Source organism: Papilio polytes, unplaced genomic scaffold (assembly GCF_000836215.1).
Source record: "Papilio polytes unplaced genomic scaffold, Ppol_1.0 DF823688.1, whole genome shotgun sequence".
NCBI classification, from domain to species: Eukaryota; Metazoa; Arthropoda; class Insecta; order Lepidoptera; family Papilionidae; genus Papilio; species Papilio polytes.
In genome coordinates, this window is record NW_013525516.1 from 244,400 (window position 1) to 269,468 (window position 25,069).

The 25,069-nt window shown below is 33.7% G+C and overlaps 1 protein-coding gene across 4 annotated transcripts in view; it reads left to right on the forward strand.

Moving 5' to 3' along the window:
- LOC106104378 (fasciclin-2) overlaps positions 1–25,069 on the forward strand; it is a 74,939-nt gene that overhangs the window by 44,191 nt on the left and 5,679 nt on the right. For all 4 annotated transcript variants that reach the window (XM_013284416.1, XM_013284417.1, XM_013284418.1 and 1 more), the window contains exons 2-13: positions 21,604–21,766; positions 21,937–22,097; positions 22,172–22,296; positions 22,371–22,511; positions 22,585–22,719; positions 22,800–23,107; positions 23,230–23,351; positions 23,436–23,586; positions 23,663–23,855; positions 23,950–24,224; positions 24,305–24,452; positions 24,530–24,722. In XM_013284416.1, coding sequence (XP_013139870.1) covers positions 21,604–21,766; positions 21,937–22,097; positions 22,172–22,296; positions 22,371–22,511; positions 22,585–22,719; positions 22,800–23,107; positions 23,230–23,351; positions 23,436–23,586; positions 23,663–23,855; positions 23,950–24,224; positions 24,305–24,452; positions 24,530–24,722 — 2,115 coding nt within the window. The remainder of the gene's footprint in view (positions 1–21,603; positions 21,767–21,936; positions 22,098–22,171; positions 22,297–22,370; positions 22,512–22,584; positions 22,720–22,799; positions 23,108–23,229; positions 23,352–23,435; positions 23,587–23,662; positions 23,856–23,949; positions 24,225–24,304; positions 24,453–24,529; positions 24,723–25,069) is intronic.

Here is a 25,069-nt window from a genome sequence, read left to right on the forward strand (position 1 = left end):
AATGGATTACATTTTTGAGTTTCCATTTCACTGCCTCGTTGTCTGGGGGAATGGAATAATTTGAATGATTACACCCATCGGATGTTGCCTTCTTTAGATTAGATTCCTCGTTAACATTCGAGAGAAGTTTTTTGTGTAATTTGAAATTATTTTTAAAAAAAACATTAAAACACAACTAAAAAGTTAAGCGTTGGGTTTAAAAGCTATGACCTAACCTAAATTACTATAATGTCTTTAAGTGTCGAGTTTGACACCTCGCATATATTTTTCTAAATAACTGTTTAAATTTTGGTTATTATTCCAAAATACGATAATGTTAAGGATTATGATTATTGTTCTTTTGTGCATTTAAGTTTTGAATTTCCAAGTTAAGTCATTAAAAGATTGAAAGATTACGTGTTCATTGACAGAGGGGTAGAAATAAATGCCTTTTACAAGATTTATCCCATTTGTTTAATGGTCCGTCGCGGAGGGTTGACTTGTAAAACTATAAAAGCATTTTTATTTTTATTTACATCCAATGAATATGCTCATATTATTATTATCATCACCCATGTATTTCACAGATAGAAAAAGTACTAAATTTCAGCAACTTTCCTAAAAGTAGCAATTTTGGTAATATTTTAAAGCTTTTTAGAGGTTGACCATAACTCCACCTTGTCATGGGAATTAATTCAAAGATTGTACGCATTATTAATGCTTCAGTCTTTGTCTAAACATAAAATATATTACTAAAGTTTCATTGTACCAGTACTATCAATTGAGACAGTTATCAAGTAAGGGTCGATATTTACATACCCCTAAGCAATCAAGTTAAGTTCTAACGAAGTAGGCTGTTCTCTCTCAATTATCGCGGATTACTTGCGACCTTTTTTTCGCTTTCCGATGTAATTTCTCGTCGTTGTAACGATGTCGTGGCATGACGGAATGCACGGTCGGGGGAAGCTTATTGGAAAAGTTTTAACTGGATTACATTTGATTAGGCGGGGAGTGTTCGCAGATAGACTTTGTGATACGAAGACGGGAGGGACTTCGTGATGCGTTAATAACTTCTTATGTAATTTATGTTTTTATTTACATTTGTATGTAACAATGGTCCTCATATGTTGTTTATAATAATAGGTATAGTCCGCAGTTGTTGCGATCTAGGTCTAGACTTCGTACTGCTTTTTATTTAGTTTTTTATGATTAAATTAAATTTACACTTTAAAATGTAAAAAACTTAAAAATGTAAAATCACTGAAATAAAATGTTATTATTATGTCTCATGAAGTAAACAAATAAATCACTAGTACTTAGGTATTTCACCTTTATTTCTAAAAGTTTGGTTTATATAAAAACAAGAATAGCGAAGACATTTTGTCACCATTTACGGAATATTCAATATAAAAATGAAAGTGTGACAATTTTTTTGCAGTCCGTCCATAGGACGTAATCTGTTTCGTTTCACTTTTTTCTTTCGTTTCTTTGCTCGTTCTCTATGAATTGCTTTTGTAGTCTGTGGGAAAAAGTGAAAAGCCAATATCGTATGAACGTAAATGGGTCTGTGTTGGTATTATGAACAAATTAAATTTCATCTTAATACGATACAAACCTTTTTTACCAGCTAGAGAGGTTAAGCGATAAATTGATATCGTTAAATGTAAATATTCACTATTAGACTTATAACAAGCCCAAATAATACAAGAGACGTGTACTAATCAGTCCTGCAAAATTAGTATTACAAACCTTAGTTCTAAATCTAAAAATGCATTTAAATTCTCCTATCCTAGTCTTTTGCAAATATTCGAATGAAAATTTAATTTACAATTTTTTTTTTTATTTACAAAGCTTGTCAAATAATTATTTTAAATACATGTAAATGTAGTATGAGAAGGAAACGATAATTGAAATTCAGTTACGAAAAGATATTCCTTCAAATTATTTTTGTCTTTTCCGTACTTGTTTTTTACGTATATACGTGTATGGACGTATTTTACGTCCATTATATAGAAAAAGAATCCAATTACTCATATTTTCTGTGAAAATATCGAATAAAGAATTCCATGAACACGGATCCAACATTTAATAAAGCAATTTATCTCTTTATTAAGTCTCAATAAGTAATAAATATAATTAAACGCATTGGTTTGGGTTGCAAATAATATTTATTTCAGAAATCCCAGGTCCTGTAAATTAAGTAATTTGTATCGACTTTTCTTGAGTATTTCTCGTTGTGTAGTCACTCAACAAAGCGAATATTACATCAACTACTGTAAAATGTATAAGCTATTGAAATGTAAATTCAATTTCAGAGCACTTACTTTAAACATAAAGTAAACAGTGTCTTTAATTCGGAAAATGTTTCACAAAAGGAGGAGCAAATATTCTCAACGTGTCTCCACTCCGTCTGCCTCAAGTCCCTGGCTTTGTTTGCCATCACTTTGTAGCTTAAAAAATTTAATGTGAAAAAGTAAAACTTCGAAGTCGTGTTGTCTCAACTAAAGCCCGTTTCTGTTCCTTAATTAAAGGGATTTTCTGTTTTTGTACGAGCTTAATGTTTGTAGAAATTTTACCTTGTACCAACTTCCTAATTACGCAGAACACCTTTCATTACGTATGCTGTTGATATTTTATATGAAAATTTCTATTAAACTAGTCCTCAAAGTGACTTATACGAACAATTTCTCTTTTAAACATAATTTGTATGTATATTGGCAACTTTTTAATTAGCAAATTTGTTTAGGCAGACGAGGGTAAAGTAATATGTTTTTGGGGAAATTGTTAATTAAATTTGTATACTCCTAATAAGGAATTAATCAGACAATATATTCTCTTAAATATCACATATTATAAAGTTTATATTGTGTTGATTAAAAAATATTTATTTATTTTTAATTCAAGTTAATCATGTTCTGATTTCTTACATAGCAACGTGAATCGTCCTTGTTAAGGTCACGCGGATCTATTTTTAAAACAAGGGGTAAGGTGAGCCAGTCAATGTGGTTACACCAGACACCCCGACTCAGGTCCGGCATTGTTATTGATACCAATAGGATTATACAAATTATATGCATTGATGTACAACAAGAATTCAACACGTCTCATGCCACTACAATCGTTTGTATGAAAGTGAATACGCCAGACAGGTATGTGGCACTGAGAGTGTTAATCAAACTGCTAAAGCTGTTGTATTTATTTACATCTATCTTTTTTTCCAAAAGAATGAAAAGGAATTTCGACAGTTGAAACTCTCAGTAAAAGTACGTTTATATAAGACTAGCTTTTGCCCGTAATTCCGTCCGCGTGAAATAAAAAAAAAACAAATGTGTTTGTCTTACTATCCATCCATTAAAACTTTCATATTTATAATATTATAGTAGGAAGTAGGATTTTAACAATCTCCTATATTACATTTTCATGCCTCTCTCTCCCTTCTTAATTTTAATGTCCTGTTTCATCCTTACGGACCATATTTTTCGACATGAATTACGCTCAGGTGTGGAAGGTTATCATTAATGGCGAAGTTACCCTTACAACCATCTCTTTCTCTCTTTAACTAATTTACTGATCTCTCTGCGGATGCTCCCAAAAGAAACCGTTTGAGATTGTATTTTATTTCGTAGAAGCCTTATAAGATTCAGATTGAATTACCTCTAATAGCCAGTGGGATATCGGAAATTCAATTTGGATGAACACTCGCGTAACTTATTGGGTTATCTTGCAACAACATTCGTATCGACACATACATCTATTGTTACGTTAAAATAACATTAAAAAGTTACTCATAAGAATACATTTTAAATAGTAAATAAATAAAAACCTTTTTATGGCCATCCAAAAAAATATACAGTATTACACAAAATAATAAACGTTTATGAAAATTAGTAACCGATCGCAAAAGGGGGAGGCTCAGCTTAACCGATACTGGTTGAGATCCAGTGTCGAGCTGGTTTTCAGCCCCCCTTCCCAAGATGTATGGTAAAAGGGAGAGTAGATAGTCGGCGGTCGCTACACACTTGTAATAAATAAAAAATACAATAATATCAAAATTTTATCCTATACAATTAAGTGATAAGGGAAACCTTATCTACCTTAACCTTCAACAACGAAGTAAGCTTTTAGTGTTCTAAGGGCTTTTAAATTAGGTCCTTTATATTTTGCCTGTTTCGTTAACAATAGATTTTTTTTTCTAAATAATTTCGACGCCGCTTTATCTGTCACGTAGGCGGCCTTATCTCTTCTTTTGTTGACAGAATGGAAGCTCAAATCGTGGGGGCGGCTTTTTTTAATTTAAAAAGGTAAAAATTCGGTAGAGATAATACCGTCCTACGGCTTAATTAACTTTATTAAAATTTATTCGGTGGTACGTGCTTGTTCTGTTAATATAGTTACTTACCCTTATACATCTAAAGGTTAAATCTGTTTATACGAATATTTAGATTTAGTTTAGACAACCATTGAAATCATATAAAAATAAGAAAATGTTTGCATCCGAAAATAAGATCTCCAACGAATCTCAGATTGTCTAATATGTCCGTAACCTCATATTTTATCTAACAAGAGACGACTTCACAAAGTAATACCATTGCCAAATCCTCTTATTAGACATGCTTCTTATGAGCGATGAACTTCTGTCGAGACAAAGCCGGTGATTTAATATGGACATGTACGAGTAGAGGCAGGGATCCGCATTAGACGTAGCTGGCTCCGTACATTAGTCAGTGCTACGCGCACAGACCCGCTACTTTGTTACCCCTGACAACCGTATTATTTGACCACCATTTCGTATCCACGAGGATAACGTCTTGGCGCATGTGAACTAGTCAAGAGTGCTTTATCCGTTTCTTAAAAAACTTTAAAGAATAGATTTTTTTTATTATAACAGATAACTTCACGCCCGTAAACAAAAAAGGCTGGCGGAGATTTTATGCTTCCATTCTTGCGCTCCTAGTACGTATCAATCGCTTTGTGTAAATGCTTTGGTTTGGGTGCTCTTAATACCGCCCTTCTGTAATAATACAGTAATGAACAGTGCTCTTTTTTTCTAGAAGTCGATACATAAGCTTTATTGATAACATTATAAAGGGATATTTATTAAAGAAAATGTTAATGATATACTCGTGTCAAAATTTGATCACAAAATATCTTAAAATGTCACGTTTATTCTCTTAAGTAAATATCCGAAATGAGGAGAATTTATATTATCATGTCAAACGGCGACACACAGTATTAGGGTAACTCAATCCTGGCTGATATAACAAAGGGTTGATCGTTTGCTTAATCCTCAGCTGCTTCCTCCAGTCTCTCACTTGTTGAGATTTCAATCACAATATGTTTGAATTGTACGTAACGTAACGTTTAATTAAACCCTCACACTATGAACTATGTTAAGATAAGGCGAGTTCACACTAAATACTGTTATATTAAGCGTGATTCATTACCAAATTTCATTCTAAATAAATTTCTAAGTCATCTCTTTAGTCGAATTAGGTTTTTTATCCTGTGTTTCTTTTTAATTTTTTTTATATAACAAGCAGCTTCTGTTTCTTTACATTTGTTTAAGTCGAATGTCAGTAAATTTTCTGCAGAACTCTTTGGATTAGTCTTTATTACATTAACATTATCAAATTCTGTTCACATCCATGTCTTTGAAGCTTTCAAAGTATTAACAAAATTACAAAATCTGTCTCGAGGTTTTTGCTTAACACGATTTACAAACATTTATGAATTCAATTTTACGGTAGACTAGCAGTCGAGGAAAACCTTTATGATTTCGTTCCACACTGTTTCTCTTTATTTCATACCATAATGTTTAGCTTTTAGATTTTTGATTTGTTTGTTTCCAAAGTTATTTTGTTCTATTCATGCATAACATTTTTTGAACACTTACACAAGTACTGAAAATCAATTCCTACAAAACGCGAAAAAGGGTTACAAACAAGCAAATGTTTGATACAAATTAGATTTCTAATATTGTATTTGTTAATATTAGTACTAGAGTAATAGGCATTATTTCTCGGAGTTTTTATTTCTTTTCCTAACCAATTTTAAATTATTTTTACAGACAGAAAAACGTAGAAAAGCAATAAATATAGAAAAATAAACAATTAAATCGTTCAACGTTCTACTTGAAAGTTTAATATCAGTATTTGTCAACACTCGGGAGTTTGGGACGCCTCTATGAGTCGCAGCTTGTGGGATCCTGAGAGCGGAAGCGATGGCGACAAAAACTCCACACCACAGATGAATTCCGTGATTTCTACTATTCCGGAACACTGGGAATTTCCTGTGGCTAAATATATTTCTTATCCCTCAATCATGACTTAATTTTTTATTAATGAGTTATAGAAATTAGCTTTTAAAAAAAATGAAATTCCTTACCCAATCAAACTAACATTATAAATGTGAAAGTTTAGATGGATGTATGTTTGTTAGAGTTTGTATCCTAAACGGCTGAAGGGATCGCGAAGAAATTCGTATGGATGGAATGGATAATCTGTAAGAACACATAGTCGGAAAGACGGAGTCGAGGGCGAAACATAGTTTTGTTAATTTTTTAAACATCTAGACACATCTGTTAAGTTATTAAAACATATCGTAAAACTTATCCGTTGTATATATTTATTATGAAAAGAAAATATGAATATTTGTTATTGCGCTTTTAACAATGCAAGCGTGCATTTGGAAGCAGTCCTGCACAGGAAGTAATTACAGGAACTGTGCCCGACTGTCGGCTCATACCTCATTCATACGGCAGTCGCAATGTTTGCTTTTGTACCGAAAATTCAATTTCATGTCTGTCGATAATAGCAACTGCGAAAATATCAGCTAACAAATTTATTAATTGATACGAGCAAAATTTCTCCCTGTTTTTTTTTTGTTCAAAATATTTTTATAACAACTTGATAAAAGATTAAATTAATAAGGCTATTTTTTTCTAGGAAGAGGCAACTGAAGTAGCATTAAATGTTACTTTTCTGTCGTGTATTATCTTTATTGATTGCATGGTTATGCGACTCTAGTGTGTTGCCTAAGACAGTCAAAGACATTGTTGAACATTTCCTTTTTTATATTACACATTTTCAATCAAACTTTATTCTTATATTTAATAATAATAATATGAGTTAATTAGTAACTTCAAACATAACATCCTTATCAAGGGGTTAGGTAATTCTCAAGGGTTCGAGTGGTTTAGGCGGTCTCGTGTGACAAATGAGAAGCACTGGAGCGACACCTGAGCCGGGACCTGTCGCATACGGACAGACGGGAGACGGGACATATGGCACCAACGCCACCGCTCGTTACTGTATCGATTTAAGGGAGCACCGAATGAGAGATTACCTCATTTTATGCCAGACTGAGTTAATTTAACGAACGTGTTTATTCGACGATATGTTTGATGTTATTTACGGCTGTTTATTATGCTATTTTGTATTTCGATTCCGCATGCAAATAAAAATTGTTCCGCATTGATTTAATTTCAGTTCTAAAAAAAGCATTTTTTTAGTATTATAGTCTAGGTTAATGGACTTAAAGTATTGTTCGCACATCAAGCAATTATTTGGCCTTTCAAAATTAAAAGGAGCTAAAGAACATCATTAAAGCTCTTTTATACAAGCTTTAACTTTTTCTACCTTTTGTTATATAAAATAGAACATTTTCCCTATGAAATATGTTAACTTTTCCATTACATTTTCTATTATAAAAGCTATATAAATGCTTTCGCCATTATCTACTCTATCTAAAATATATATAAAAGCAAAGAAGCGTTGAATGTAATATTCAGAAGTGTAGATATCCTCTTTGTTGAAGCTGGCGTCTTTTGTATGTGGGCTACCTGTGGCTTTTCCCATTTCCTCGGTGAATACAAGCTTACTGTTAGCGCGAGCTACCACAATGCAATAGAATTTTATCTCAACATTATTCGCATGATTTGCATATCCCACAAAAAGAACGATGGAACGTAAAATTTTAGCATATTCGTGCCAATATCGATAACTTTCGATTTGTTTGAAGCGTTGCGATAGATTTGTTTTTACAATATGCACTGTTGCAATTTTATGGATGTATCAATAGATATACATTCACACTGTTTTTTACAACCATGACTTATCTTACAGTGAATTTTGTTTGCATTTATAGATTAGGTTAGATGGAAAGTCACCCAAAAATAATGCTTTATTTTAGAATCCAGATCTATATCTATACATGTAATAAAATTTGAGTGTCTGTTTGTAATATTTTAAAAAAAATCTTAATTTCGGGAAGAAGATGTATTTGCGTTGCTAAAAACGAAAATCTTATTTAAAATTTTTGTTTGTCTTTCTGTCCACTAGCTGCAATTTTTCCGGGTAAAATCCGAAACGGCTGGGCCGACTACGACGGGACTTTTACTGAAGGGTAGCTGACATAAACGGGCATATTATAGGCTACATTTTTATTTCGTGGACAAAGTCGCGGGCAACAGCTAGTACTTAATATCATTTAGTTATATAACAGTGTTTTGTTCGCTTGTATAGGAATGTTTTCAAATGACAATGAATCAAGAATAGTTTAGTATTGAATAATTAATTGTCTCGCACAAATTGTGAGGCGAGTTGCGTCTATTACACGGCGTTCAATTGTTTCTCTCTTACGATGCCACAGCCGAGGTCATTTTAATATAGTATTGGATTACGAACTTGTTCACAACTGCCTTGTACGTTTTAGCACAAATTCTATTTCATGACGTAATAGTAGTGTAAAAATCACAACGCTTAAGTATTAAGAATATTGTCATAATAATAATTTAATAATATCCATAGAAATACCATGAATAAACTTTTAGTGAAGATTATATTCCATTAGCGTATATTAGCATATAGTTAGTAGAATCGTCAACTATAATATAAGCAAGACTAAAAACGAATGTGACTTCAACCATGGGGATAGAACTTTGTCTTTCTAAAAGTCCGGCGTTTTCATATTCTTTTGACTACATTTTAAATGCAGTTATCATCCAGGAGAGAGCTCCGCGGGGTTCTGTAGTTCCCTCTTTATATTCGTAGAGGATACCCGAGCACAATTACTCACAAGTGACGACGTGACAGCACGTGCTGTCATTAGGAAATCTATACGTGACAATGTGATACAATCGGCAGTACAAAATTACTTCGAATACAAAAATAATTCAATAAAGTTAATTAATGCAATTTTGTGGTACAAGACAATTGATCACGTCTTTTTTTAAGTCCTTAAAGTTTTTACAAAAAAAAACTTTCTGCCAATTAGAGAGCCATTGGATGGTAACTTTATTAGTCCCTAAGTGTAGACGACTCTGAGTATAGAAGTTTGTCTGAAGTTACGCCTAAGTACCAGGTTTATAACAATAAGGGTAACACGACTAATAATGTTGAACGTACTAAATTTATTAACAATGTTCTTTTGTCAATTAAAGCAACAATATTGTATTCATGTTTGGGCGCTTTTCACTCGCAAATTACAAAGAAAGCTGAACGTGCATTTGCGATTAACTTTATTAGAATTCATTCAAAAGAACGCCAGGGGATTGCTAATGAGGCTTTTCATCCTCTTGCCCTTTAGTTTCCTTGAGATTTGCGGTATTCTTTTTCGTATTTTCTCTTACAATCGTCTAGAATTTTTAAAGGAAATATGTCTTGAATGTCAAAACGAGCTTCGTTAATAAGATTTCGTTTCTAAAATATATTTAATTATGATAACTCGGGAGGTGCTACATTTGAATAACGTAATAAGTAATTAATGAATAGAATTTGCGATGTAAAATTATTCTGTTATAATATTTAATTAATGTTTTCGACATAATTTTGGAATCTCTATAGTAATAATAATCATCCTTATGATGTTTGTGTAGTATTTGGTCCTGATTGCGTTATCTTAGTAATATGACTTTAAGGTAGAAGCCGTAGGCGAAGCTGATGATCTAGTCATGGTCTGCCTAGTTCATTATGATCTTATTCAAAGTAGGTTTTATATCTGTTTTGCGTTTTTTAATTCTGACGACGCTCAAAGTAGTAGCCAATATAATACAAATTCTTTTTTTTAGTAATATTATAACTGCGAAAGTTTAGATGTGTGGATGGATGGGTGGAAGTTTGTTAGAGTTTTAGCTTGTAGCTTAAACTGCTAAATCGATTTCGATGACATTTAGTGTAGACGTAGAAGATAATCTAGAAGAACACATAGGCTACTTGGTAGTGTTTTTTTGATTCCACACAGACGGAGTTGCGGACGAAAGCTAGTCGTAAATAAATTCAATATACTAGAATATTTAGCCTATAAAACTTTACAATCAATCTTCAAGTCTCAGAGGACTTTTGACATATAAAATTGAAACTATAAAAATTCCAATATATGAGTTCGTATTCAATAAATCGCATTTCATTGATGCTGCGGTTTAGTGATAGAGTGTAATTGTCAGTTATTACGTATCATCATAGCTCCATTGTCCGTTGCTTTCATTTTACATCGGCGAACATTTTTATTCGCGTCAATTAATTTTGATGATGTACTTCAGAAAATTATTGCAATCCGCGGCGAACAAAGCGAATTGCTGACATTAATATTCAGTAAATATACGATTCGTTGCTTTATGGTGTTCACTGTATATGTCGAAAATTGCCAGTACTGTTGGTTTAAAATGCAATTAGTTGTACAGCAATTTCTCTATGAATAAATAAGTCCGAAACTAAAAGAGTAATTACATTTACGTGTTTTAGAATGATATATTTAGTTGTTTTAATATGATCAACTTATTTTAATCTTATCTTACTAATATTATAAATGCGAAAATTTAGAAGGATGGATGGATGGATGTTTGATAGAGTTTGTAACCTAAACGGTTGAACTGATTTCTATAAAATTTGGTATAGATGTAGAGGATAGTCTGGAAGAACACATAGGCTACTTTTGTTATTTTTTTTTAATTCTACGCGGGCGAAAACTAGTTAAACATAAGTATAATTAATTAAAATCGTACCAATATGTAGTGTTTATTGTAAAAATTTATAGATGTTATAAAAATAAATTTTCATTGTCACTTTTATCTTGATGGCGACTCCGTTCTCCCCTTTACCAATTTATTTCACTTGAAACGCCTGCGGTCCTCCGCGCCCCCTACCCCGTACCTCTCAATTTGTATTAAAACCATTTTCACGGAATTATAGTGGAGCCTTGGGGGCACAAAATGGCCTACATAAACAAGCCATGAAGATTTAAAAGGTATTCACATAAGTCTGTAAATTATTTGAACTGTGGTAGTTAAATGAGGCTTCACATCAAAGTTATAATACAAGTAAACAATTAAATGATTAATTTTACTCAAAGTATTATGTATAATTTACATAATATATTATATACCTAGAGCAATGTATATATTGAAATCACTTAACATGTTACCTAACTTACTATATAAAAAAAAAACATAACTTTGTTTTTATCGTACTTCAAGAGACAGGGTTGTTTTACTGTATTTGTTGTCAACCCTCTAATAGGGTGGATATTACTTATGCAGTCAGCATTTGTAACATGTACCTCGGGCGATATTCCACATTAGACTGAGGTGGTCTTAAGTATTCATAGAGGGTGACTGGTAAAGGATTAAGATGGCTTTGTGAAAGCCTTGCATTTAAGTGTTGGGTTTTTGTATGAACGTACTAAGTAAACAGAAAGCATACAATTTTTTTTATATTTCTTTATGAATCATGCTATTAAATACTGTCAACTATACTAATGATTTTAATTGTAAAAAAGTTAATAAAAAGTAAAACAAAATACAAAATTTTGGTATACAGATTATTTAAACTTAATAAAGAATTAATATTGTTATTTGACGTACAAACACAAAAACGTGCTGTTCAATGTACTGAACATTTAATATTCCGGAATTGAATACAAATTGGAATGTATTTTAACATAAAGTTCGAATACAAAAGCTCGATAAAGCTCACAGCGCTGTAAAGCTCAACCGACAAATAAATGCTCATGAAAATACTCATGACCCTGTTGCTCATATGTTCCCGGAATGCCGGTAATCGTTGAGCACCTGACTTTTGCAGCGGCACATAACAAATAGATGTTTCGTCGAGGGTTCCGTATCCATTATAACGCAGGGCTGCATTTGACGAGCGCCGCGAGCGACACCTTGGAAAATTGGACGGGAAATATAATTGGAAAATTATTCGGGTTCGCCACTTTCCAGTTAGCTAGCGCATTAGTAGGAGAGAGGGTCTGGTGTAAATATTTTTCATTCCATATTTTATGAGTGTGCTTTAGAAATTTTAAAATACACATTTACAGTGTCTGCTCTATTTCCTAAAGTAAGAAGTGCTATTGGGTTATTTCTATATTTTTATACGATACCATTTTCATAAAAGCAAATAATCTTTAAGATTTTTATAATTTGCAGTTTGGAATGTTTTAGATTCAATTTCCTTTTGAACGAATCACATTATACCACACCTTAAGTAGTTAATATTTCAAGCATTTTTAAGTGCTCATTTTAATTTTACGACTTTCCGCCTAAATAATTCAGTGTACGCGTCAATAAAAAAACACAAACAACCCCATTCGTAATTCTGCCGTAACAATAAACGGCTACACAAAACGCCTCTTTTAGAACATAATTTATTCAGTGCCATTTATTTTGTACAATTGATTCTCTATCTCTCTCTCTCTCACTCAGACACCCAAAAAGATGACAACATATTTCTTTTTTCCTTGTTATGCTTTCCAATTTCCTCGCAAGTGTTATTGTCGCACGTCGCGGCTAGAAATTTCGTTATAAAGTTGTCCGGAACTCCGTATGAGTTTTGACAGTAGTACACTGAACGGACACGTAGGTGCAAAGAAAAGGACTGCTGCGGGAAAATGTTGCTTTGAATAACATAAAATTCTCCGAGTTACTGAATGTACGAAAACTTTTGTAAAATTTGCAATTTATCCATTAACGACTGATTGACAGAATCAAGATTAAGATCTTGTTTTTGTTAGCGTTACAGTTTATAACGTTTGTGTTTTTTATTCCACGCGAGTTTCATCATTAAATACAAGTACAATTGAGGAGAACCGTACATCCAAAAATTTCACACGTCAACACGAGACGTTTCATTTGTTCCCAGACACGTCCTTACTCCGCCGTTATCCCCGGAGAGTTCACACACGCCTTCACATGTTGCCGTTAAATTACGACTTGACGTTCGCATCTCATAGGCGCTAGGCGCTTGGCGTTTCGTCTGAGGATTCCGTACGTGCACGTCATATACATCCGAGTGTATTCACCCTATTATTTGCAGCTCGTTATATTTGAATAACTCAGCGAGGGATTTTACCTCCATAATACAAATCCTCGTTCACTAATCTTGCTTTGCGAATAAACAAATCAACAAATATTGCTACAACGTTTTGGCATTTGGCTGTAATAAGTTGCCAGCGTTGTGTGTCACGTACAATGTCACCCCAGTTTGCCTGAGAGACGTTAGGCAAACAAAGCGTGATCAAAGTCCCCGCTATCGGCTTTCTGAACGCATCTTCCTATAAAAGTATCACACGAAACTCTGTTCAAATGAACAAACTGTATCGTTTCACATAGGTGTGAAAATTGAGTCTTGAACACTTAAAGTAAGATTAAAAGCACGTCTCACAGATGTTTTAATTGCTTTATACTTTGTATTGAGTTTGAGAATAAAATTGATATCTAAAACTCACAGAATTGTCTTGAAACAATGTCATAATCTGCCTTACATTGTTTTTGATAAGTACAAATATAGACCAGTTATGATTTATAGGACGCAGAGTAAACTTGAATTTAGATCTTAAATAGTAGAGTTTTTAAATTGATTTTTAAAGAATACAATAGGTATATAATTTTCATATTGCGCTATTGACCTGCTTCGAAAAAGTTATCGAAATTCCGTTCATGTCGGGATCAGAGTAGAGACAAGTTTAATATCAGGGATTTATACTGAAAAGTCACGGGATTTTCCTTATTGGCAAACATGGAGGGGACGCGACTGATAATTAATCTGGCCAGACGGATGGCGGCGAGAGAGGTGTGGAATACAAATCACTACACCGCGCCGCCCGCGCCTCCTGCCGGCCGTCGTGATGTGCCCATACAATTACAATTGCAATTTTGTTTATATTCATCACGATCGTACATTAAATATTCAACTGTTTTAATTATGCCGACCACAATTACGCAAGTTTTAAATCTAACCAAACGTTACTAATAGCGTGAATTTATATCAAACAACTTCCACTCAGGCGTAATGTTTATGCATTTTTTCTAATGAGGTGAGGTCTTTCAGAATATTTTGTATTGAAATATTGCATACTAATTGCATTAAAATGGTGATAACAATACTAAAAAAAATTAGTAATGCTATGTTAATAAAAATATTTAAATTGTTTTAAATCTTTATATGATATAGTCAAATTCTCAATTGCAAATGTCAAAATTATTGTTACCATAATAACCTTGCTTCCTTAAAGTTGGCAGTTTATAGTTTATGGTCACTTTTCCAAATGAATTTTTTTTTAAATTTATTTACTCCCAAAGTTAGCATAACCTAAAGCGTGTCGTAAGTGTAGGGCTTTTTATTAAAGAAATAATTATTCAAAAACATGCTATGATTGTTAACGCTTTATTATATTATTAAAGATTGGAGAAGAATTTACTTAGAACTTTAAACACACTATGCACTTACAATTCTCGATACAGATTTTGTCTAAGTTCCAGAATAAAAAGCAATATCCGCGAAGAAACTGCTTCATAAGCCGGAGTATTGTTTGAGAAGATTTTATAAAATGTAGTCTCACTATTCTTTGCAGTTTAAGCACGTCTCACATAAAGTTCTCTTAAACTAGCATATCTTGTGAACGTTATAAATTGAACTGGCTTTAGTATCAAAATGTTTAATATCAGTCAGGATGTACTGCGTTTAAATTTAAAATAAATCTCTTTACCGCAGCTTGTTGTGATAGTAAATATTTTGTACGAGTGCTCTCTCTGAATTACATTTTATAAACAGTTAATTTTAATATTCCACATTACTTTAATTTACATGCAATCATATTTACTTATGAAGTTTTTACGGAATAAACTCTTAACATAGGACCAAAAAATCTAGACTTAAAACATTAAAATAATACAAAGACTTTTAAAACATGACTTAAAGTGTACTGCATTTTTGTGATAATTACATTGTAAATATTGTCTAATCAAATCAATTACAATGATATATTGTACAATTATAAGTTGTCGAATCATCAAAATACAATTAACCATACAATCTTTGTAACGGGAAATTGTCCGTGGTCAATCAAGCGGCGAGGTTACACAATTACAGTCAACATATCACCTATAAGGTCATTAACAGTACACGATTGTATGTTTGTTTACTGACGGAAATGATTACGCGTTCCCATTGTCCTTAAGTCACGTCGCATTGTAACTTTAGCTGGAACTGTCGCAGTTAAAAATGAACAATAACACTCAAAGTGCTATGTGACTTTATTAATACGCTGACTGAGTCGAGCTTTTGTTTTGTTATACTTTGTACACTGGTGATATGTAACGAGTTTTTTCGCTTTTATTTTTAAGTACGTGAGCGCGCCTGACTCAATTATTGTTTTAATAGAATTTGAATCATTCCAGAATAAGGTATCGGCTAGGTCTATGTTCATCAGTAAGCAGAGAAAGGCCGATCATGATTTAAGAATCATTATCGGTCATGATCATTTGTGTATTATTTTATTTGAACATTTAAGTAAAGAGAATTTACAATTTTATCAAATTTATTCTAACTATAAAGGTTGGATTGATGTTTGTAACAATTTGTGGCCTAAACGCTGAACGGAGATGAATAAAACTTGGCATAGATTTAGGGCATAGACTGAAATAACACATAGACTATTTACTTTCGTTATTTTTTCAATATCACGCGTATAGAGTCCCGCGCGAAAGCTAGTGGTTTATAAGACGTAATCAAAGCAATTTGTAAAGTAAGAAAATATTTTAATGTTTGAATCATTATCAAATTTAAGATAACATAAGGGCTCATAGTATATTGTACGTAGGCGAATCGTTAGAGTTTGTGAATGGGTGCGACTTGAATCATCTCTAGTTGTGGCATCCGGCGTCACAATGCGCATTGTCGGCTACATTCACTAATATTATTAGGATATTACGTAAGTATGTGTCCGCAATCATTTAATATACTTACGCACTTAGAGTCGTTAAGTCGTCACTAAGGATAACCTTTATAGTAAATTTTGTCCATCGACTCCGACTAGGATTTAATTATAGATTTAGAATGAAATACACACTAATACAAGTCGTACATGTTTCTTTTGACATACAGTTTTTAGCAAAGCTTGGTATATGAAAATTGCGTTAAAAGCTTGGTATAAACAGAGAAGTTGGCGAGGGAGTGCAATAAACAAAGACAGGGCAAAATGTCGGTTTGTTCGCGGGCTATAAACCGCGCGGCGGGCTTACTTGCTCCTAGTGGGCTCGGGCACGCATCACGCTGTAATTAATGGTCTGCCGGGACAGTCGGGGGTGAAATTGGATCAATTTACGAACCATTTTTGGCTTTAGATGGGACAAAATTCGGAATCAAACAGAACAAAATGTTAAATCCAGGTAGGATTCTTGGTTGTATTGTGCAATGCACTTGCAATTTGAGTAGATTGTATAAAACATCAATCACAATTTAATAAGAAACGTCACTACATTATAATGAAATGCCTCACTTGTAAAAAAAACACCTGTCCCGTCATATTTTCAATCTTAATGAGTTTGTTGACGGATAACGATCGCTTTGTCTAACCCTTTTGAAGTAAAAAGAGATAAGAGTTTTGTTTGCGTAGTGTCACCTTGATAAAAGGGTGTAGTTTCTTTTATATTACATAGACAATGTATGAAACTAGAATTGTTTTTAAAATTTCAACCGTTCACTGCTCCCACGAGATACCATAAATATCGTAAGCAATAAACCGTGCTGGAGCGTTCCCCATAAAAATTCTCGAATTCAGCGTGTATTAAGTGTTCTCCAGTAAGCATTGGAAGTGCTGAAGACCGACCCTTGTATTTGGCTATTGTTTTAAGTGTTCACTTCGTTACGCCCCTGTACTTAGTTGAATTTTGGATAGAGTTTTTTTGCTTTTTTTGCCTGGGGTCCCTTCCGTTAAACTGATAATGAAAGCGAGGAAACAGGGGGAGTCGGGATAGAAACGAAGTCCGCGAATGAAAATTTATCGTTACTCGTGTAATGGTTTTCATTACCTGTAATAGGTCCATTAATGGTTATCCTAAGAACTTAAACACCTGGTTACGAGAGAGCGAGTAATGTATTGTTACTGTTACGGTTAGGTCTTGTTTATTGCAACATCCACTTAGAAACTTCGAATGGATCGTTTGTTTTGATTGGCTTTTAGAAGTTTATGTTACGTTCACACCAATATTTGCTAGATGCACTTATAATATTAGTAAATAATGTATTAATGTAGAAAGGTCATTGAACTTGTTATAATATTTCTAACATGTGTAATATACGAAATGCCTATGTGTGGGTGTATGAATTTTGTATTAAAGCCCAAAATAAGCATAGCTTTAAATAATTAAATCTACGTATGCTTTGGACGTGAGTCATATAAAATAAATGCATTACAGAGCGCCGTGCCATCTCCGCAGACATCCGCCCCTCGAATAAACAGACGGAGTAATTTATCTCATTTCCCTCAATTAGGAAATTTTCGTAACGTCTTGTGTCACCCCGAATTCTAGAAGTTAAAGGTTTTGTGAGATTAAAATGTAATAATTTTGAATGAAATAAAAACATTATAAGTAAATTTGTCTATAAGGTGGTTAAGATAAAAGCTTATAATCAACACAGTTCTGGTAAATAGATATCAATTACGAAAATTTTATTTTAATTTCATAAAATGTCTGAAAATACAGCATCATCATCGTTGTGGGTTTATTGAACAGATTTTCGCATTTTCGTCTTCACTTGATCTTAAAGATCTTTTCCCCAAAGACAAAAACGCCCTCAGGGAAGAACGCGGGAAGGGGGGCCTTAATTAGAAAATAATGTCTAAGCAATTAATCACAGTGGCAACCCTACGCAGCACTATATAGTACTTGTTTTGTATGTTTGATCGCTCAGTGGACTGATTTCCAACGGAACGGGGCTAGGGACGTCTCCACTAGACCCGAAACTGTTCCGGTTCGTTTCATTTTACCGTATTACGATTTACTCATTGTTGGAAAAGTCAAAGGTGAGATTGAACGCCGTAAGGGTAAAAATGTACTATAACTTTTAGGGTTTCATTTAGTTACAAATACGGATCAGGCAGAAAGGTTATTTTATACGAAGAAATAAATATTTACTGCTAATGTCTATGAGTAAAATATCAAATCTATTCATTTAGAAAGGTTTTTAGGAATTGACGAAAAACAAACAGTTAAGGCAAAATCGATAAACCTTAGTACTACAATATAAACTTCACTATTTGTGAGTTCCGTCTCAACACAATACATATGTTACATTTTAGTAAAGACTAGCTGTTCCATGCTGCTTCACCGCCTTGAAATTATAAAATCTTTATTCTTTCGTTTACATATGTCAAATTCTCAATTGAAAATGTAAAAATTACTGTTACCTTAATAACCTTGCCTTCTTAATATTGGTAGTTTGTATTTGATGGTTCTTTTTCTACATTAAGGTTTTTTTCTTCAATTTATTTACCCCTAAGTTTATTAGCGTGCAAATATATCACCTAAAACGTGTCTTATTGTAGGGCTTTTGATAAAAGAAAGGATTATTAAAAAATATGCTGAGATTTTTGACATCCTACGCCGGGAAGTAGTGTTGACGCTTTATTATATTAGTATAGATATCGAAGCCGTTTCGAGTTGTACAAACAATTCCTTAACTTAAACATGTATATCACGTTTCAAATATGAAATATGTTAAAACTGTTCTTTGTTCTATTTGTTACAAGTTATAGTTAATTGTAACAATAAGCTTGTTTAGAAAACAATACGTCTTTGTATATGTGACAAGTGTTCGTAAATCCTTCGGAAGTCCTTGTTAGAAACTAAATGAAAGTAATTGGTAATTCAAAACCGCATGGGGATGTGGACCCGTTATAAAGCGTACAAATTTTCACAAACCCTTTAATCCACCGCTCGGTTATTTCACTTGTCCCCTCAATGGTGAATTCATCCCTATTCTCCTCTCCCCTTGTTCGTAGCAATGTAATATCGGTGGTTCCAGAAATACTTCTAAATTTACTTTTGTCTCAAAGGCAAGTTTAGTTTGCCTTTTATTCATATCTGTTTACAATTTAATTGATATGTCCAATTTAAAACAACGAAAGGAATTCAGTGGAATTTAAAATACAGCGTCTATCGTTTTTATTTCTATATCTATTTAGTTATCTCATGCCTTTTATTGTCTCATTCGTCCTTCTTAATCGTTACAATAATTACCCATGAGAATTTATTATTGTTATAGCATCATATTCACGCTTCATTATTAAATAACAGCAAACACAAAATTACTTAAAACTTGTATATAAAACTTATTTAACTAGAATTTTTAACAGTTAAATATTTGGTATACCCTACAGTAAACATAAATTTTAATGAACGTACGTATTACGTACCGGTCGGGTTGTTATTTTTGTAGGTGTCTCGCAGAATGTGTGGGGTGAGTATTTTAATAAAGATTCCCAGTCAACATAAACATGTCACAATCTTAAATTCTAATCTATTGCTTTGTTCTTAGCATACACAAATATACTAATAACTACGTATTTTCTGTCAACCTGAAAACATTTAGAATGATACAATTGAACAAGGAATAATCAACGCAAAAGTATTCATAACATATTTTACTTAGCTAATCGAAACAAACTCTCGATGTAAAACAACTAGTCTGTCCAAACATTTACCAGCATCCATTTGAGATTAATGTTTATAACTCTCCACGCGTACTTCACATTTTTACGAAATAAAGTAAAAAAGTTATAGGCCACATTGTTGCGTATAAAATGCAAGTGACGCAGATGCCGACGGAGGGTAGAGAAGGGTGCGGTGACGCGGCCTGCATTCTTAAAACTTTGTAAAAAATTTACTCAGATCGTGAGACAAGTACAAGCGTCTTGATTATAAAAAATGCAATAATACTGTAAATACACAGTACGGTTTTATTGGTAGTAACAGTTCTATTTAACTTTTTTTCGTACTAAAATTAGAAAAAATGTACTTGGTTCCTAACTCAAAGATTTTACTCCAGTTATATGGATGTTAAGGTGTCAAAGCTGATTACTTGTAAAATTCCTATCCTACAAAAGGTTAAGTATGATTTCGTTTTATTATTTTTTTAGGAATTTCAAATTTTTAGTAAAATTCAACATTTTGTAAAAAGGAAAAAGTAATTTATGCTCTAACAAGATTCAAAAGAGTGATCCTTATTCAAGCGGCGGTCTGAAGCCTCAAAATCCCTGTAAAAAGAGATACGCGCGCGTGAATAGACTCGGAGAGCTCGAGTTACCTTGCAGACGCGACACGAATACTTATCTACCCATATAAATATACAATGTTGAAAACTGACCGTTCGAGTAACATTATCATTATGAAATTTTAACATTTTCTACTCTACTATAGAAATAGTTTAAGTTCTAGTCAAATTAAATTTTGTATTTCTTTCAAAGGCAAACTTATCAATATTTTGATTCGGTCTTACGCTATAGTAGCTATTTATGGGACTACGAATTAATTTTTAGTCACATTATTATAAATTCATTACGAAACCTCAGAGATTACCATGTTACATTAGTCTAAGTAAGCACTTGAGAAATGAGTACAGGAAGTTATGTCGACTTCTAACAAACCCATTAGGGACAAACGGACGTGAGCTAGCTACTGTTTGTCTACGAGTTGCAGTGGGACTAGTTACGCTTGTCCTTTACTAGCACTGAAAACATCCTACTTACATTACACTAACACAAATATACATACTTATGATGCAATCTTAAGAAATAAAAGAAGTTCTTGACACTTACTGCGCCTGGATTTCTTACTGAGCTGCATATCTTGTTTTCTATTTACAATAAACATTTTTTGTTAACTGTATACCAACTCAAACCTAGAATATGTTTATTTTCATATGAATAGAATTGATAAACTTAAATCCGGATCTAGTTAAATCTGTATAAAACGTAATTTTAACTAAATTACAAGACTCCAATGTAAAAAGGCGACGTAAACGCGTTACAGTTTAGTCACGTTCTACAGGATAAATTGTGGTAAACTTAATTAAAGAGTTGCGTAGCGCCTGTGAGCTACGCTGCCAAATGCCTTTTGTTTAGCTTTTACCGTGTTAATATCTGCAGTGATAAAACTTACAATTTGTACCGTCGTTAATTATCAATTCGACCCCCGCTTCAAACTCAAACATCGTATTGGAAAACGTGTTAAAAAAAGAATTACTGTAATTTACACACAGATCTTCTAATTGTTTGTCAAAAAGAAAAAAAACTTTTTATTTTGCAAGATCATTAATTATTCCTAATTCTCTCTTATCTTTGCAGGATGTTCATCGCAAATCCTAAGGATATACCCGATGCAAAAGCAGCAGACGGTCGCCGTGGGCAAGTCAGTGGTGCTGACTTGCCAGGCTGAGACGCAAGACCCCGCACTCGTCACGCAACCACAGTGGAAGGACCCCAAAGGATTTGTTATCAATGAAGCTGCGTGAGTATTAGTATAACAATCATCGTATGGATAATGAAACTTTATGGCGATCATAGACTACCATGAATACCTCTGTCATCTGTTTACACAACCTAATACAAAGCATGGTATAATAAGGACATTCAATTGTTTTAAATTGTGTAAGACTTTATTGTTTCAATCGTAACCAGACCTGGTACCCGGCCGGAGATCTACACGGAAGCGATGCCGGCTAAACAGTCGCAACTGCTCTACATCTCGTCCATCAGTCAGGCAATGGCAGGCAATTACACTTGTGTTGCGACCTACACCAATATGCCGCTCAGCGCTAGCGTTGTCCTGGATACTTTCGGTATGGATATACTGAATTTACAATTGCCATCAGATTACTACGAATGGAGGAAAATAAAATGTTGTTATTTTCAGTTGCAATCACCTGGGTAAATGCAAATGAAAATCAATTTGCTACCAAAGGTAAAGATTTTAAAATCATGTGCGAAGTCACTGCGGAGCCTGCACCATCAGTCGATTGGTTTAAAGAGGGAACCACTGTGAGTTTATTTTTGTACAAGTAATAATTACGATACAAATGTATTAACTAACTCATTACATTGTGTTATTTCAGATTGTTACATCTGACAGGTATGTTATTCACGCTAACGGATTGTTGATTAAAAACGTCGAGGAAAGTGATGACGGTACATACACTTGCCGTGCGGTTGTAATACAAACCGGAGAACTCGCTGAAAGGAATATCAAATTAGAGGTAAATATCGAAATACCTAATTAACAAATATTGCTTACCAAAGATATAATCTCTAAATAATTTATTTTTTTAGGTATACACTGCTCCGGAAATGGAAGAACGTGAACCAAGAGTGGAAATAAAAGAAGGTGAATCGGCAGCGATTACATGCAAGGCAAGGGGAAAACCTCCGCCAACATATAGTTGGATAAAAGCAAATACACGAGAGGTAGCATCAAACCAACATATAACTTAGCATTCATTTGATCTTTATGTCATTGTAATAAATACTAAAATTGATTGTTATAGAATCTGGCAACGACTTCGAGATATAGTGTAAACGATAACACCGGTCTACTAACGATCGATAGAGTAGAAGCGGGTGATTACGGCAAATACATTTGTAGTGCGGTTAATCAAGCAGGACAAAATGAGACTGAAATTGAAGTAGAAGTGTTGGTACCACCGAAGATATTTGAGCTATTTAATACAACAGCAGCTGAAAAGACTGATGGGAGATTGGAATGCAAAGCCACGGGTAGACCCGCTCCCCGAATCAGTTTCCGTAAACGTAGCAACAGTGATCCGTTCTTGAATGGACCTAATGAGGAAGGACGGTAAGGAACTACTGTGTTTTAAATAAAACAAGAACTATTAATACGTGTACTTTTACTATGCCAAAAGTTGTTTGCTATTAAATCAGTACATTTAATTTTAAAGCGAATGTTGTTTGATCCAGGATTATAGTTGAGAGCACCAGCCGACAGACTGGCGATCAGATGCAGTCCTCTGCGGTTATTTCAATCGCGAGATTAAACAGAACTGACGATGGCTTATACGAATGTATCGCTGAAAATGAAGGTATTATTTACTTACTACGTAGTCGTTTTTCGGAAATATGAAACTTTATTTTATATTAATTAAAATACTCCTTGTAATCTATAGGTGGAGAAGCAAGAAAGAATGGCCATCTGACTGTTCAGTTCAAACCAACATTTGAGCACATGTCTAACGTTCCTGTTTGGAGCTGGAATAGCCAACCAGTCAACATAAGCTGCATTGCCGAAAGTATCCCCAATGCTACTATCAAGTGGAAGTAAGTAATTATAATATGTATGTCTTCTTATATTTATTTTATTGAAAAGTTTATACTTATTTGCATTTCTGTAAAGGTTCCATGAATACGACTTAATTGAATCCCCGCATGTCAAAATTTACGGTTCCGGGCCTATCAGTTACGTGACAGTGGTCCCAGTGGATCGGAATTTATATGGAGTATACAAATGCATTGCAACTAACACACTCGGCGAAGCAGAACATATCATACAGTTGAGAGAAGCATTCCCGCCTGGTCCAGTTTTACAGGTGAATTTCGACTTTTTAAATTTTGCTAAACATAAATGAATTGTTAAATTAATTTAAACTGTTGATAAATTATAAAATATTAATACAATTATAGGTTAAACAAGACACAATAACAGCGACGTCAGTATCTTTCAACATTGTTGGACCAGCTGAAGACATGGGCCCACCTACATTAGCTTTCACAACTCAGTACAAGGAGAATGGCAACTTCGATTGGAATTTATCCATGAATAGGACCTGGTCCGTCAATTCGCCTTACATCGTGGAGAATCTGACTCCGATGTTTTCGTATGACTTTAGATTTGCGGCTGTCAATCAAGTAGGTGCTGGATCATGGGGTGCTCCTATAACTGTTGTAATGCCAAGAAGGTAAAACCATAGATTTTTTTTCTGTTTAAATCCTAATCGTCATACAAATTGTATAACAATTGTCATTGATTTTGATTTAGGTCCCCGCCCGAGCAACCGAAATGGCGAGAAGCTATCAGTTCGGAATCATTGATACATGGTAAATTCGCGGATAGATATGAACTTCAATGGAAAATACCTGCTCATAATGGCGAACCCATCGACATGTATGAAGTTAACTATTGCCCAGTAAGTTTACCTTTTTTATGCTATGATGGAAGAAATTAAAAATACGATAGTAGCTAACTATGTTTCTTTTGTACCAGGTATTAAAAGTGAGCGGAGAATGGCGAGTGGCCTCAGAAACACAGTGTATGGTTGAAGAACTTAGATCATATGAGGCGATCAGTTACGAAATCAGGGGACTACATCCTGATACCCGCTATAGAATGCAAGTCCGCGCTCACAACGTGCTGGGTTACTCCCTGCCTGCCCAACTATATGTCCAGACTGCCCTCGGTGAGTACAGCACAGAGAATATCAAACCTCACAAGGCTGGCTTCTACAACGTCTATGCCTCAACCGACGCGAAGACAACGTCGAGCGCAACCACCTCATGTGTTTCAGTTCTGTTCATCTCCCATTTTTTATTTGTTTGTTTATTTGATCTGATTTTGTGATTGTGTCAGTGTTCGTAGTTGCTATTAACGCTATAAATTCGATTGGTTTCATAGTAAACTTTCTATTATCTGTTTCTGTATTCTTTTTAATTTTGTAAAAGTACAATTTAATCTTATTTTTAATTAAGTTATATCCAGTGTTAGTTTTTAATTTTGAAATTTTTGTCATAAGATTTTTTTACACAC